General features: G+C 43.7%; 1 protein-coding gene across 3 annotated transcripts; it reads right to left on the reverse strand.

The window, feature by feature from the left end:
• Window positions 1–357: 357 nt before the first annotated feature.
• YWHAB (tyrosine 3-monooxygenase/tryptophan 5-monooxygenase activation protein beta) lies at window positions 358–14,853 on the reverse strand. Of its 3 annotated transcripts, XM_055722359.1 has the most exons (7): window positions 14,704–14,816; window positions 13,136–13,221; window positions 6,543–6,843; window positions 5,421–5,544; window positions 4,204–4,367; window positions 2,770–2,865; window positions 358–2,253 (listed from the first exon to the last, which is right to left on the reverse strand). In XM_055722359.1, exons 2-7 carry the CDS (start codon window positions 13,138–13,140, stop codon window positions 2,197–2,199), a joined length of 747 nt encoding a protein of 248 aa, XP_055578334.1. In that variant the 5' UTR covers window positions 13,141–13,221; window positions 14,704–14,816; the 3' UTR covers window positions 358–2,196. The 3 variants fall into 3 exon arrangements, with proteins under 3 accessions (XP_055578334.1, XP_055578335.1, XP_027660969.1); XM_055722360.1 differs by lacking the exon at window positions 13,136–13,221 and having other exon boundaries at window positions 14,704–14,853; XM_027805168.2 differs by lacking the exons at window positions 13,136–13,221; window positions 14,704–14,816 and adding an exon at window positions 10,238–10,887.
• Between the last annotated feature and the right edge of the window lie 2,578 nt (window positions 14,854–17,431).

Below are 17,431 nucleotides of genomic sequence, written 5' to 3' on the forward strand. Positions count from 1 at the left end.
GCCAGCTGAAGAGCTAACCCTGCTCCAGAAACGCGTATTGAAAAAATTCCCCAAGACCTTTAAAGGTAACCAACAGCCTTATCTCACACAATATGCAGTGACTCATGGCAAGTTAAATCGGTATTTATAGTTGCAGTTTGAGTCCTGCAATGACAATGTAAGTATGACCTCAACTACTTTTGCTACTACAAATCTGGCAGGGTGTGTGGGGAAGTCTCTCTGCAAAGGAATGAGTAATTAAGTATTTGGGAACCATGAATCGCTCACACAACCCAAGAACTGAGCCTTTAATAAAAGTAACTGGTTATTTTACAGGGTTTTTTTTGCCATTAGGACAGCAAAGATAACAGACACAACTGATAAAATTTTTTTTTATTATTCACTTTTGAATTCTTTTACACTTTCCTGATTATTTTGTGTAAGGTGAAACTAGAACTGTTTAAAAGACATACACAAATCTAGTACATCAATAACCAGGTATTTCTTTTTGCTATACTATTCTCACAACCACGTGTGTGCTAGGCAATATAACCATCACAGAAGCAAACTTTAGGCAGAATACTGGTCAGTAAAAACAAAGCGAAAAGAGCTACCAGATATACAGACAGGCTCGGTTCCACATTCACTACTGCATTTATCAAGCGCCAAGTATTAACTGCACAATTTGTTCAGCTAGTAGAGGGGAGTTTCAAAATCAGTGCATGAAATTCTCTTCAGCAGACAGATGGACAGACAAACAGATGGATCCTATACCTAAGTGGAATGTGAAGGTAGGGGGATGATACCGCGAGACTGACAGGTGACTATTCCTAATCTTTTCCACTGCATTATTCACGCCAACTCTTATTAGGTTTTATTGAATGGGACATGTTTGAAACATAACTAGGTGAGGACATTTGGAGCTCAAATATTACACGTTACAAGCGTTACGGATGTGTAGGTCTGCATTCCAGTACGATAAATGGGAAATCCTGAACATTGGAGCTGGCTCCCACTACCACCAAAAACGGGCAGACGAGAGCTGAAGTCTGCAACAGCCCTGGCAGCTCTCAAACATCCAGGAAAGAAACCTGTCCTTGAGCAGGCTCAGGTCTCACCCACCATCCTGCCATCACCCATAATCAAAGAAAGGATGACGCATGTGTGGGAGTCCAAAATCGCTTTAATGGAGTTTAAACAGGTGAGAGGGTCAAGGATGAACAGAGTCCAATGGGAGAAAAGTTTCTATAAAGTGAACTTAAAGATGGCTCAGTGGATTACTTAAGGAGTTTCCAGAACAAAATCAAAATGGGAATACCATGGAGATTTCGATTCACCTAAGAGTAAAGTAATGCAAAAGTGGCAGATCACTTCATGGTATCATCCAAACCAATAAGGCCATTCAAAAAATTGAATCTTCTCCTATTGCAAGTCCATGGTAGTGAACCAAGAATTCTCACTACTGAAGAACAGCTAAGGTATAATTAGGTAAGTTATTGCTGTGGGAAGGGGCTTAGTCATGCATGTCGTATGAGCACAAAAGCACTTTTAGAAGTCAAAACCCAGTTATCTGCCAGTGTAAAGAGTTTGGAAATCAAGCTGCTAACTCCCCCATCACCCTCCTCCCCAAAACAAACCCCATCCCCAGAAAGACAGGATTGACAAAGTGAGCTTTTGACTGAAAGCGGTGCCTCAGACTTGGTTACAAATGTCTACAGAGTGTGCCTGTTCAACTAACCCATAGCAGTGTTACCAACTGGAATGCCAACATCGGACTGTTCTCCTTCCATGCCCCAGTGTCACAATAGAATCTCTTATAACTTTCTGTACAACTTTACAACAGAATTGTACTTCGACTATTTTGGTGCCAAATTAAGCTTGCCAGAGTTACATAATTGATGTCTACTTTTCTACCAATAAGAGTTTTGTAAAGTCAATTGCAATCACAAAACCCATAATCACAGTGTTCAGTTAAAAATATAAACACGGTAATCGTAACTGCAAATGTTCGAAATAGGAAAGTTCGGAATGCCATTATAATAACCGACCTCCGCTTTAAGTACACAAAACACCAACCAACTGTTTTTACCCCACAGACAGTTTTTGCTACGTTGAGGTTGTGAAAAGTCGATGTACTATTCTTTTTGCTTGTCGCACAAAGGGATATATGTGTAGGATACAGGGTGACATTGAACATATAGTGAAGCGTGACAGCCATTAGTTCTCTCCCTCCCCAGCATCCCCTTCATCTCCCTGGTTTTCCGACGTCCATAGCTGTAAGAAAATACAAACACTTGTTTATTCTGAAACCACAGAGTTAGTTACAATTGTCAGGAAAGGGAAGACAGCATAATTAGCAGCAGCTGTGCAATTTTGTCAGTTAAGAGCAATACAGAACTGAACTTAAGAGTAAAGCTAAAGAATAACGAACTAGAAAATGAGTGGAGGATAACAATTAAAAAGCCAGCCCAAGTTTGCAAGCTCAATGTAAAGCTGGCTGTTAAGAACAGACTCCACTTTGTGTTCCAAAAAAAAAAAAAAAAAAAAAAAAAAGGAGAAAAATCTGAGTTTGTTACAGCGGTTAACAACAGATTTCTGGTTTAAACAAGCAAGTCTAACTGGTCTGGTTACAAAAACCAGTGCAGTTGAGACATGCAGCTAATGCCTCAAAAAAAGGCTTTTAATAGTACAGAACTACTTGAGTCTTCAGGAGTTGAGTCCCACTTATGGGGTCCAGCAGCCTAACGAAGTAACAGCACAGAATGCGGTGGCTTGGCACATTATACTTACAGTGAGGTTGTCCCTAAGCAGCTGCATGATCAGAGTGCTGTCTTTGTAAGACTCTTCATTCAGCGTGTCCAGCTCTGCTATCGCTTCGTCAAATGCCTAAAAACATGCAAGACAGCACTTTCACGTCCTGCGCTCTGAATTCACTTCTGCTTACGCAGAACTGACAAGTTTGCCACATTACATTCAAACTCTGTGACAGCAGCTTCCAGTATTTTTCTTTTCCACCAAAAGAAGGAATGTAAACCAAAGCAAACACCAAACCACCAGCGGGAAAACAGAAGGCTTCAGGAGGATCCACATTAAAGCCTGGAACAACTTCACTACCATGCCAATACCAAGTGCTGAAGAGGCAAGCTTCTTTCTTTTTACTAATTTCAAAGTATTACTCTGTCGCGCTGAACAATGATTTACACAGCCTGAAGTCAGGTTTAAGAACACCACTTCAAAGCAATACTTTCATTAAAAATGAATGTCTCACTGGTCTAAACTGGCAGTAAAAGACAAAAGTACCATTAAGTTGATATATATTGTACATAAGTAAGTAGGCAAGAAAATGGAAGACCAGGGTTTCTGATGGTGGCGTGGAAAGTTTGGGATTTCTATTCAAAACAGCATAGGAAATCAGGTATGCTCCACTAGAAATTAATAAAGCTATTCTTCCCATCAATCTGTTACACATGAGCGCCCATGTTACAAGGCTGAGAGCAGAAAGCCAGGAATAAATGCTATTTCTTCCTTCAGGTTTCAAACAGATGTAAGCCTATTAACCAAAAAAAGCAGGAACAGCAGCAGCATTTTACACAGCAAAACATCGCTCCCTGTTACAAACTATTATTGAAGAGCATATTAAGAACACAAAGATTCAACTAATACCATATTATTCAAGTTACTACCAGGCAATTTTCACAGATGCAAAAAGCTCCATTTAGAAGGCTCTAATCCTATTTTAGGGAGAAGGCTAAGAAAAATAAGACTATTTGTTTGGCACAACCCATCACACAAGCTTTTTTTGGTCTCTGGAGAGAGGCACATGCAGATACACAAGGACATTTAGGGCTATGACTGTAGTCACAAAGACGACACTTCATGCATTTGCTAAGCATTCAAATTTAAATAAATATTTCACTTTAGAAGCGCTAAATCAATCTAAGTGTTTTCAAATTTGTCACAAGCGCATCCTAAGAGTTAGGTGGATGTAAGAAGAGGTATTTTGTCCTCCCTTTCATTGGATCAACTGCACTAGCAAATTAGCTTTACTTAAAGCTAAGCTAGTCTAGCTAGCTAACCTACCTGAAAATATACTACAACAGTTTAAAGACGACATAATTTTAAAGGAATTTGATATAAACAAGCATGACCTTCTACAAAGTGCTACTGTAACTATAATTATCTCCTTAGCCTCCACAAACTTGGTAACATGAAGAGTTTGCTTACCGTCTTTGCCAGGTTACAGGCTTTTTCAGGAGAATTTAGTATCTCATAGTAGAAGACAGAGAAATTTAGAGCCAAACCAAGTCGAATGGGGTGTGTTGGCTGCATCTCTTTCTTGCTAATTTCAAATGCCTCCTGGTAAGCTTGCTGAGAGTTTGCTACCGTTGCTGCAAGGTAATTACAATCACATTAATGCACAGTACATCACCCTACTTTACAGGGGAAGCTATTATATTCTTGGTCTAGACTATTGTGCCACCAGAAATTCCTACAATTACATATGCACAGATGCTTCTTTCAATATCTTTACATGTAAAAGCCTACCGCTAACCAAACTATTAAGGCAGAAATATTTCTTCAGATAAAACTCTGACATACAGAAATTAAGTTCAACATTTTAATAAAGACTTAAAATGAAATTTATGCAAAACAAATTCCAACCAATCTGAACGCACACAAACTCTACCTAAGTTGAAGTGTACTGCGATTAAACTGTCTGATTCCAGTCAAGCTGCAGAAATAGTAGCTCTGAATAATAAACCCAGTCAAAAATCGTTTGGGGAAGAAGAGGTATCTGATCTACCTATTTAAACTGAAGGAAACATTTAGCAGCTAGGTCGTGAACTTTGAATTTCAGTTTGGGGTTTCAGAGGAAAGATAACAGTCCCTTCCTGGCTAATGGGTAACAATAAGCTCCAGAATGACGTCAAACTAAGTTTGCAAGACATGGACTACATCAGACACTCACTAGAAATTCAGGCACAGTTCAGCATTGCTTTACAATGTCAGGATTAATCAGCTTAGGACTCAGTAACCCAATATCCCTTATTTGCATGCAGAAAGCTTGCAAACAGCTAAGACTGAGAGCTAAATTCATAGTGTAAACAAGAGATGACAGGAACAAAGCATTTTCCATGAGAGAAAAACCCCCACATTTTCCAGGAAAAGGATTTATACTGCCAAACATACTTGAAAATCAGTCACTGAGGTCAGGGGCTGCAAGTAGAATTTGACTGGTTTGATGAACATTTGCCAATCCCTTCTAATAATTTCAGTGAAGTCTTTCTCTACAAGTGACTTGCACTGCACCTGTCTTCAATACTACAGAGCAGTAGCAAAAAGAAATAGATACTTTACGTTAGAGGAAAAAAATGTAAGTATTTTTTGATACTTTATTCTGCTTGGCCCCCAGCAGAGTAAGAGATTTCATCTCTACTTACTTTGCTTATTGTCCCCAGATGCCACCTCTGAAAGGTATCTGTAGTAATCGCCTTTCATTTTCAAATAGAAGACCTTGCTTTCTGGCTGTGTTGCATTGACAATAAGGTATTTATCCAGGAGTTCCTGAGAAAGGAAACATCACTTTTTTTCCCCATCAAGTCATAAAAATAATGTCTGAAACAGTCTTTGTTACAATGGTAAGCATGAGCTATTAAAATAATTAACAATGACTTATGTATACTCATGCGTTAATCACTTTCCCTACTGTTGTCTAAACAGAAAAAAATAGAAACTATTTGTAGCCTAACCCCTGGAAAGAACAACACTTGTTATGCTGAGGCTGCCCACAATTCACTCCTGCAGAATCTAATGGCTATCAGAGCTTAAGGCTGCAAAGATTTTCCTCGAAATATGGTTGCAAACCTACCTTCCACAACCAAACTAATGAAAAGCAGCAGCTTGACATCAGTACAAGTCTGGTCACTTTTGCTGCCACAAACTCAAATTCTACCCATAGCAGTGAAATTATCCACAACAAACTGCAACTCCCATTGAAAAGCTGAATAGTAGCAGAGTCAGCACATGTGCGTTCAGAAAGAGACGCAAAGACTGACAGTACTGACAGCAACTGCTCCTGACTGATCTTTAGCAAAACGAACACCAATAAAACAAATCCCTCTGGTCTAAGTGAAAGAAAGAGCAAAACCAGTTGGCGGGGGAAGACATACATACTTTCTCCATCCCCAAAAAAGTATTCAACCAGCCTCAGGATGTCAGCATTCATTAACGAAAGAATTTAAACACTAGGCCTTTTAGCAGGACTCATGCCAGTGCCCCAGATCTAAATTTGTTTTCACGGTGAGCCCTAGCCAGCAGCTAGCGGTCTTCAATATTGCCTTGTTTGCTTTTTTGTATTAAAAAAATATATGCTCTTTTATAACAAACCCCCTAAGAAACAGATTAGGTAACTTAGGAGCTAGAACTGGACCCACGTACATGGCTATGCAAAATTATTCCCCTGCTAAGGTGCTGCAGTGTCTACAGCACCAGTAAGATTCCTTAAGCCTCTCTGAAGAATGCTGCAGTACTAACTACTGTTATTTTTGCTGTTGGATTATTACCAGAACATCATTGCAGATATCCTGCAATTCAGCTTCAATTTTCTCACGATACTCTCTTCCCATCTGCTGTTTCTTCTCATTCCTCTCTGTTTTCTGTTCAATGCTGGAAATCACACGCCAGGATGAGCGACGGGCACCAACCACATTCTTGTAGGCAACTGAGAGTAGATTCCTTTCTTCGTTGGACAGTTCATGTCCTTGCTCAGTGACAGCCTTCATAGCAGCAGCCATGTCATCGTAACGCTCAGCCTGTTCAGCCAGTTTGGCTTTCTGTACCAACTCACTTTTATCCATGGCTCTCCTGTAATTAGTAGGGAATAAAAAGAGAGAAAAGTGTCTCTTGATTGTCTGCACTGTGGAAGTTAATGCTGAAAGGTGAAGCAGAACCCACAGTCACTAGTAAGTAGGAAATCCATCAACTCAAATACGAAGGATTTCTTTTTCAAAAATTATTTGACCCTTTGCCAAATATGTATAATTTCTATGCATAAATGACTAATCACAATCCTGAAGATAGGTAAGCACTATTCTTCAAAATGCAGCAAAATTCATATTGGCATTAAGCACAGCAAATCAATATGTTCCCTATGTAAATCTCTCCCCTTTCCTATACTGGCCACAGCTCAGCTTGGGACACACTACATGTTCTAACCCAGAAACCACCAGTTTTGGTTTGGTTTTTTTTTGGCTTGTTTTGGTTTTCTTGTTTGTTTTCCCCCCATTATTATACAACAGCAACTACTTAGGAGCATTGAAGCACTGGACAGCTCCTCCCTACACCAAGACTTTTTGCCTGCTACAGCAGATGTTTCCGTGGGCTTAAATAAACAATACCTACTACAGCTGTAGTTGTTGGCAACTATGGAAAGTACATTTATACTGTTCTGCCAGAAGAATGTCTTTTGGGGCTTTGGGTTTTTTTCTTTTCTTTTTTTTAACACATGTATCAACATACGTGTAACGGACAATTCTATACAGCTAGGGTGCCTGCAGTCTCAGGTTTTCAAGACTTCTTAAATAACATTGACATCCACAGAAAGTTATTGGGATGTGGCCCACATGACGGTCACTACTGCAAAACTAATTGTTTATAGGGAAACAACTTATCATTTCCGATAACGCAGTTTAGCCACTGAAGCCAAGAAAAACATGTCACGTGACCACAAGGCCCCTGAAGAGCTTAAGCAATGAAAACTGAAGTTAGTAAGGAACATGTCAGTGAGGCAGCTCGAGTGTTTGCTTATCTCTACAAGACAATGCTAACATACATTTAACTCGGCCATTGAGCTACCAACCTTATATTCAACCACCTAGGGCTAGGTTCACAGGAGAAATTAAACAAGCTTTGTTGCCTTTATGAAAGTTAGCGGACCTCAATACCTTACAAACTCCCAGACGCCCCAAATTAACCTGTAAAATTTCTCCAGGTGTGTAGTTTCACTATTGGACAGACCCAGAATCGTTACTCTTGTCAGTACTGAGCAACAAAGTTCCTCTCCTACTCCCTAAATCCCCATCAGGACTCCCAGCTGTCCAGGTAAGAACTTTTCAGGCTGAGACCTAACAGCCTGAAAACAACTTCTAAAAAGAAGGAAAAGCAAACAAGAACAGTGAGTTTACAGTTTGCCTTTCACAGGCTTCTGTGCATTAGACAAGCATCTACAGCCCTATTAGAAAGAACCAACAGGCTGAAAGCGACTGCTGTAGCCTTTTCCCTGGCGCTCTCCTTTGAAGATCCCAGTCTGACAGGCTCCTGATGGAGAACGGCTTGCACACACTGCTCAGCTCGTATTTTAATCCAAGCGTTACCCTACCACTATTATACAGGGAAACCAGTCCCCTATACTAAATCCTCAACCAGGAAAATGAGATGCAGATCCAAATTTCCATCATGTGTATGAGCAGTTTCAGAGTTTCCTACTGCCAAGGACGGAGTCCTAACTACAAAATTATTTTGAGATGAGCATATTCAATCCCTCCAGCTGAAGATATCGCTCTTTAGCAAAAAAATCCCCAAAACACAAAATCACACCGGATATCAAGGCAAACATTGTTACATCATGTGAAAGCTCCTGAAGTAAACCCAGCAACCGAATCTCTTACCCGTTTTATATTTGCAAGTCACACTCATTCCTGCTTGTGTTTGATCCTTTGTAGATCTAGTCTAATGATCCATCCATGTAAATGCACTCAAGTTAGGATATGTAATGCTAAAAGCAGCCTCCTGGAATGAGACCTCTTGCAGACTTGTGTAAGTAAAGCTAGGCTGCAGTTCAGTTCCATTTCAAACACTGCATTTAAACTAGTGGATTCTGGCACCTATTAAAAGGTGACACACAGACTTCAGATTGAAGCCCTCAACAAGACAGGCTGACTGTAGGTAGCAGTGTGACAAGTTCTTGTAAGGCATGATTAGTTTGGCTCTCTTTTTCCCAAGAGGCTTTCACCATGGGGATATGCTGAATTATCATTGGCTTCTGCAGACTTACCAAAAGCATAGCTCCTGAGGACAGAAAGGTATGAGCAGAATGTGCGATGTGCATTTTTTCTGCCCCTACTCTAAAGCGTATCATAGTACCAATGCGTAACAAGCCTACGGAAATCATCAGACTGCTTACCATTGAGAGAACCCATCCCACTCCTCACTGTTGAGTCTATCAAACCTCATAAACCATTCCCTTAACACAGCACTAAATTTAGACTATGTGCTTAATGCAGGAAGTAATTTGTGAACGGCATTTCTCTACCCACTCACTAAAATTTGAACATGAACAAAGTACACCTGAAGAACGCTTTTAACATTACAAGAGCCAATTTTAAATAACTGGACATTAAAACAAAACAGTTTCAGAACAGTTCTCGTTTCCTCACAGTCTGCAAAGCTTGTAGAAGCATTTCTATTGCAACCAGCTTATCTTTTCCTTTTCTCCTTATGGAATGTGATTATTATGTAGAAAAAGCCTGCTTGTTGATGTCCAGAGGCAAGTAGTTCCAACAGAGTTTACATTTTGCCATTGAAAGGTCAGTTTTATCTTTGATCTGCACTTTGCCAATAGTGGTCTAATTTGTAGACAAGTCATACGTGCAGAATTCAGTTTACAAACAATATAGAGTTTAGTTTAGAAATGGTGCAGAGTTTGTTTTATCAGGCTCACTGACATATTTATCTTTAGATGCAAATCAGTTCAAGGCAGTCAGTGGGTTCATATAAGGACATATGAAGGAAATCAGAGGGAACTGCAAGGGCCCAAAGACCTAGTGGATAAAAGAGATCCAGAAACCAGTTTAACGTATCTGGTTATACAAGTGAAACACCAGCACAAAGCATTAGAATGTTGTTTCTCATCAAACAACTTCCCTCAGTAATGTAAGTAATTTATGCACATCTTAAACGTAACAATTATTGAAGATGGGAGCTCCTCAGAACTTCACTGGCTCAGTTTTGACATAAAAATTCAGTATACAGGGTCTTGAGTTATTTAGTTAGTTCATCTTAATATCCGTACTGTTAGTAGGTTTGCTACAAAACACAAAGTATTATTCAATGACATGGATTTAACAGAACTTAAATGCAGTAAGAAAATCATTGCCCGCACCAAAATATCTGCAATTTACAGGAAGCCTACCATTATTTTGTTCTCAGGGTGCTGCACAAAGGAACACTTAAAATCCTTATTTGATTCTCCATTGCTTACCTTGTTAGAAGCTTGGAGAGAGCTTTGCAGAGCTATGGTGGCTTGAGCTCCAAAAGAGGGAAGTGTTTGCCAGAAGGAAAAAAGATACAAGGAAAGGAGTGATGTTTGAAAAGGCAAAGAAGCAACTATCAGTTATAACTGGTCCCTCCCATAGAGGAGATGAAAGCCACACTCTTAACAATGGATCAGTGTGCCACAGTCTGAAACAAGCAAAGCCTACAGCTAAAAATACTTCTAGGCTACAAACAGAAGCCATCTAACAAAGGTTACCTGCAGCTAGGAGCGAAACACACAAAGGTGACGAACAGGAGGCCAAGAGGAATGATCTATTCTAGCACTAATGAAGCCATGCCATGACGGCAAGGAGGAAAGAGGGAAGATGGAAAAAGGAGCAGATACACATGTGCAGATCACAGCCATGGAAGAGTCCCGAAAGTTGCCCATTCTAAGCAAAAGATTCTCATATTAGATGCATTAATACATTTCAAAGTCTTAAGACACTGTCTTTTTAAGTATCTGTCAAACCACAATGTAGTAGCCCTCCGTAAAGAAGTGGCTGGGCACTATTTACAATAAGGAATGCAATCCACTAGGCAGCAGTTACAGCCAATAGTACCGGCTGCCAGAAATTTGAATCACCCTAAATCCCACACTTAAAATGTAACTTTCCCCCCCCCTCCCCCCCCCGCCTATCTCCCATACAACCTGGAGTTCTTTCAATCTGTTAACAAATGCAGAATAGCAGGTATGCAGCTACTAAAAGTTACATGTGCTTACTTCTCACCCCCAGAAAAGCTTTACGCCTGTGGACAAGACCCTGAAACATATCACAAAGCATCAAAGGCAGAGGTCTGAACCAGTAAAACATCTGTTTGTAACTGCCTTGTTACTTTCAGTGGAGGATGCAGTAAGAAGGGGGGGATGGTGTGACAATCCTGGGAACAGCACCTGAAGTCAGTATACCCACAGATCTTTCAAGAACGGATGGACACACAAAACCAGAGGTTTACGTCTTGGTAACAGCTGAGGAGTAAAACATACAGATAATGTTCTTCAGAAGACTGCAGGAGCTTGAGAACTACATCTTACTACTCAGCAGTTACTCCATCTGCTTCATAGCCTTTATTGTTTCCAATTTCCATGGGCTGTTTAGGACAAAGCCAAAACAGATCAGAAGTAACCCTGTTTAAAGACTGCAGAAAGCAAATGAAATAACCGACACTGAAAAAAATCTGGCTTATATAACATATTGAACTGACAAGACAATACTAATAAGCCTACGTTGGCCTGAAGTCTGCTGCTCTTGATGACCTGTTCTTCTGATGCTAATTAAGTCATTGATTTTTGTGTACTGTTTTTCTCTTTATAGCAAGCATGAGCATCTATCAGACAAACACTTCCACTTTGTAAAAATATTAGTGAGAAAGCAGTGTGGTCAGTGGTTTGACATACTGGTCCCTAATGAGTCAAGCAGAGATGCAGGTTAACAGACCCGCATGTTTCACTGTGAGAAATCAATGTAAAACCAGATTTGGTGAAATGGGATGCAATCATAGTTCTCAGTCACAAACTCTGTAAGTCTGTTCAAATTGTAACAGGCAAAGCAGCAGACCGGTACAGAATCTGTAGTTCAATCTTCTGACAACATGTGAACAAACCTTATTTGATTTCTGGATGGGCAATTCATTCCCAAATTAAACATTCACATGAGGTAAGTGGTATTTAAAATTACACTTCCATAATTACATAGAGTAAGAGCTTTGGAGATACCATTTCTAAAACAAATGGAAAATCCTTTTCCGTAATTCAGGCACACACATGCTGATGCAAGTATCTACATGATGTTGATGGCATTCACTGTCAAGTAGACATGGCTCCCGACATTCTTTACAGGAAAGGAACCAACTCCTTAAATAGAATGCAAAAAACCTTCCCTGCTTTATCATATTAGGCATTTGATTTTATTAGTTGTGTTTCTCTATTTTAGTTCCCTCAAAGGCTACTACATATTGTTAAATAACTGACTGAAAAATGAACATGCCTGCTAAGACCTGACCAAGTGAAGTCTTCCACAACTGTCAAAAGTCTGGGTATAACAACAAGTTCAGTAAAATAACACTGCAAACATGATGAGGGAAAAAGGCAAATGACTTCACAGTTGTGATATTCTTGCTGACCTTGTGCAGTACATAACTTCAGCCTCCTCTGCATCTACTGATTAGCCGTATACCCTGGCCTTCAGCTCAAATCTTTATACAAATGCTCAGATAAAATTAACATTCTATAAAGCCATGCCTAAACCTGCTCTGGCCATCTTCTGGCATCCTTCTTTCCTGCTTCCTAAACCTGACCAATATAATTTTTGAATAAAACGACATTCAACAGTTTTCAGCCTCCATAGACAATGGCAAAATTTCTCTGAGAAGTACCAATAGCACGTAGGAATACTGACAGCGTACCGACAACTTAAATTTAGTGACAGTAGCCTTGTTCTTAATGTCATTTAAACAAGGGATCGCAAGCTGAAAAGCACTGCACTGCTACATACCTATGGCACTCTGCACAGGACAGCTGCAGGTGGAGACAAGCACACAGTTCCAAAGTACAATATACTTACATGGTAATACCTTTTTGTTCCAACTAGTAGAATTGGTTTTTGGCTAGAGTTCAGGTGGAAATAGTGCGTTATCCCAAAAAATCTTCCCCCAGGCATAAAGTTCATGCCAAACTAATGTATTCATATCACAGATAAATCACTTTTGTTAATAATAAACCGAGAGTATTTACATTATAGGGTGGGGCAAAAAGTGCGACCATATAAAAGACGATACTACTGTTAACGCCTAGTCTTACTGGGACATATTAGGATACGAGATGGATTAGGTACTAGTTTTTTACCTCATTATTCATATCATTATTTACTTAACTCCTCTTCATCTGAGTTTATTCACATGCAGCACAAAAAGCTGCATACTGGCAAAGGCCTGCTTAGGGAAAAAAAAACCACTCAACATCAAAATAGCAGAGATCAGGACATGCGGTACTGACATAATGAGGTTGAGAAAACTGCACTAGGCCCATCTGTGCAATGAGTCTATCACTTTAACAGTACCAATTCAATAAACAAAATATTATACAGGGTATATTCTCACAGTCCTGTAATACGAACAGCAAAAAAGGCACCAGCATTCTTGTTTTCTTTTTAGGTCAGTTTATATCTTGTTATTATTTTAAAATAAAAGCAAGCTCTTCTTTTCATCAAGTAGTATTAAAATTTCTGACTGAGGTGTCCTGCAGCAGTGAATGGGTGAAGACACAGATATTCCTACAGCCACTGAAGTTACAAAACCTTACAAATGTTTTCAAACTCTCTGATGTTTTTATGTAGGAATTTAGCTTTTACAGTGCTGCATGATGTATATTTTTGTTTTCCTACCACGTAGAAAAGGTATTTTAACTATTAATAATGAATTCAGCCGAAAACAACTGATTTGTTATCTCTGCATCAGATGCATTTTTGCTCCCATTTGCTAACACGGTGACTGTATGCCACTGATCATCCCAATCAATACCTGATGATACCTACCTCAAACAAAACCTCTGGTTGTTACTTTTGGGTTACTGCCCAGCCTTTTTGTAGGCCGGGACTGGCTTGAAGCAGCCTTCTTTCCCTCTGGAGTCCTCCCTAAATGCATCTCTATTCCCAAATGGACACAAACGATCAAAACTGGAGAAGAATAATAAACCTGTTTTGTTTCATTCTAAAGGGCTCGTGACACGTCCGTGGGCATCCCCGGCCCTACGTGCCGGCAGGGCCAGCGCTTCGCCCCTGGGTTTGCCAAGCGGCAAGGACGCCCCAGCCCCTCCCCTGGGCCGGGGTCGTGGGCGCGGGAGCCTTCGGGAAGAGGGCGGCAACCGACGCCGACCGCTGCGCGGCGGAGCCCACCGGCCCTCCTCCCCCGGCCGCCGGGCAGGGCAGCCCGCGGCGCTCGGTACAGGTGTGCGCGGCCGGCCGCGCCCGCCGGGGAGACACTGACTCACCCGGGGCGGGGCAGGGCCGGGCCGGGCGCTCGGGGAGGAGCCGCCGCCGCCGCCCGCTCGGGCCCCGCAGCGGCAGCCGCGGGAGGGTCACACCGTTACCCGGAGCGGGGAGGACGGGGCGGAGGGGGCAGGACCCGCCGTCGCCCGTCGCCCCCCGCCCCCCGCGCGGGGACCCTGCCGCAGAACGCCGGAGGCAGCCCCCCGCGGCCCTCGCCGCCCCTCCCTGCCGCGGGGGGCTGCGGCGGCCCGGCCAGCGGAGAGGCGCGGGGCCCGGCCGGCGGGGAGGCGGGAGGCAGGCCGGGGAGGCCTCCCCCGCACGCTCCCGCGGACGCCAGCGGGGCCGCAGCGGCCCGGCGCCAGCCCGCGGGGAAAGGGGAGGGGGGGAGGCGTGGGCGGGGCCGCGGGGCTGGGCCCGGGACCCTCACCTGGCGGGGGCGGTGGCACCGCGGCCTGGATCCCGGCGGGCGAGGCGACTCGGAGCGCGGCGGCCGCTCGGCGCACGCACACACCCCTGCGGCGCTCCGGCCCGGCTTCCGGCGCCGCCGACACGCCCCTTCCGGCGCCAGGGGGCGCCACCGCCCCTCCCGCCTCCCCATTGGGCCGACGGGGCCGCGGCGGCGGGCGCCGGCCGGCTCGCGGTTGCTATGGCGACGGGAGGGGCCCCGCCGCGGCCTGGCCGTCTCCGTGCGCCCCGCCGCCTCCGCCGTCTCCGCCGCCCGCCCGGTCCCGCCGGCCCGGCAGTGCCCAGCCCGCCCGTGGCCCGGGGGAGGCGGCTCAGCCGGGCCGGGGGGCTGGCGGCTTTCAGCGGGGCGGTGGTACGCGGGGAGGCCGAGTGGCCGCGGCCCCGGGGACCCCGCCGGCGGCCTGCCCCGGCCCGAGCGAGGCCTGCCGCCGCTGCCCGCCTGGCACCGCGGGGCTGCCGCCTCCTCGCCTTGCCCGAGCCCGTGGCACACACGCCGGGCAGGCCTTGGCCACTGCCGCCCGCACTCAGGCACCGGTGCCAGAGAGCGAGCAGCTCCGCTGGGAAGTGCAGCAACTTCTCCAGCAACAACACGACAGCGTTTTCGGGTTTCTGGCCATTTCTTGCTACTGTTTTCCAGCTGAACCTCACGATAAAGCACATTGCCGCTGACAGTGGGTGCCATTCTGTGCACCGTCATACAAGTAAAAGCTCACAACTGCTTTAAATTGCAAGGTGACCTTTAAGTGGCTCCTCCTTACAATTTAAAATTGCATGTTTTCACTGAAAAGACAAGATCCTTATCACCTAGATAAGTTTTATGCAACTGTAATAAATGACATTTACTAGAGAAAAGGTGAAAGAGAGCATTTTTGGGGCATGAGGAAAAGTCTAGCTCGGTTTCCAAGGAGGAATCCAAGTATAAGAGTTCAATTTTGTAATGCATGTAATCCTTTTGGATAAGAAGTGACTGAACACCCCCCCACACCCCTCACTCCCAAGTCTCACGTTTATAGCAGCACCGCTTCTCAAGGCATTGTTATTGGGGCTGAAAGGTGCTCTGTTCAATTACAGTATCCTGGAGCCTAATTTTCTCTCAGTGTCTCAGATACAATCCTGGTCCTGTTAAAGTCACTGTCAGATTCCTTTTTGGTGATGGAAAGACTTCATTAGTTTCCTGCTTAGTCTCGGTCCAAAGGTTAATTACTTTGGAAAGTCAGAAGGAAAATTACTTGGCACCCGCAAGTTATCTCAAGCTGCAAACACCAATTCAGCTAGATCTGTTACTGTCATATCTCTCTCTCTTTTTCTTTCCTAGGCAAAACTTGTTTTTTTCCCCTGATCTTCCCTATTTTCCCAGTTTCCATCTGGGCCATTCCCCGTGTTCTTGCTGAGGCCTTGGGAGTGCTGGTTTGTGGCGGAATTACTGGCGTTCCACAGTAATGTATATCCGCATATACTGCTTGGTTTGTAGAAGCACACTGTCGACACCTGTTCGTTTAGTCACCTGCTGTATCCCCCTCGGCCTTCTCACCTTGCTGCCTACTCTAGCTCATCACTGCAGTGTCCATGTTGTCACAGCTCATGCCTCCCACTTCCAGTGAGGTCCACCCATCTCCCTTCATACCGCTCCTCCAGTTTGCCCAGATCAAATTCCAGCCATCGCCTCTGAAGTGCTTTGCAGTCCTTCTCAGCTGGCATTTTTGGCTTGTGCATTCTCTTTCGCAATACCCAGATAGAGCAATTCAGCACTGTGTAGTCACAGAGGTGAAAATACCACCCTCTGCTTCTACAGGGCATGCTGCTGCTCCTGCGGCCAAATCCCTCTTGAGCCAGAGGCCCCTGAGACAGTATTAATAATACAGTTAATTCCTCTGCAAACTCCTCTTACCCTGGGGTCTTCCTAGTCCTTGTAAGTGAGATAAGCAATGCATCCTGCAGCTTCTGCGGGCACAGAAGGGTGGAGGCTGGAACTAGCACCAAACCTCAGCTCTGAAACGTGTTGCAAGAGCAGCAAGTCTTTCCAAGTGTCACCTTTCAGAGAAGGAATTGCACATTGGCTTGATGCTGCTCAAAGGATCTGAGACAGGAGATCCAAAACTTTGTGAAAGAGTAGCCTTTTCCTCAGGGGCAGCCTTGATCCATGAATAAACAAGACCAACACAGAGACCAGCCTGCCTGGCTCTCCAGAAGGAGGCACACTGCTCTGCATTTTCTGAAAGAGACACACTTCAGGTAAATAAGCGTGAAGTAGAAATGGTAGTTGGCTTTAGCAGCTGGTCAGCATTATCCCTGTTGTTGCTCTGGGGAGGGCAGAACGGCTGGCTGCGCTGCGGACATGCTTGTTGTGTTCATGGTGAGTTGCAGGCACATGCAGAGTAAAAATGCAAAGAGGGAGATCACAGGATTCTGCTCTGGAAAAGGAGACAGCCTGTGGCCAAGACGGAGTCCCCCTGTTAGAGAAGTGGTTCATTACAAGAACTGTGAGACCCGTGCTCTTCTCTGGCTATTTATCAAACATATATAAAATTATACATGTGCCTTTTCCAGGTTAAGTAAAGTTGTCCCATCCAACAGGGATGACCTAGGAGGTCAAGCCTGGTGATTGCTGTCTTCTGGCAGGATAGATGATGCATCATGACTCCAAGCCTATTGTTGTCCCCACATACTACCCATAATAGGCTTCATCTTTA

Source organism: Falco cherrug, chromosome 10 (assembly GCF_023634085.1).
Source record: "Falco cherrug isolate bFalChe1 chromosome 10, bFalChe1.pri, whole genome shotgun sequence".
In the NCBI taxonomy this organism is placed as follows: domain Eukaryota; kingdom Metazoa; phylum Chordata; class Aves; order Falconiformes; family Falconidae; genus Falco; species Falco cherrug.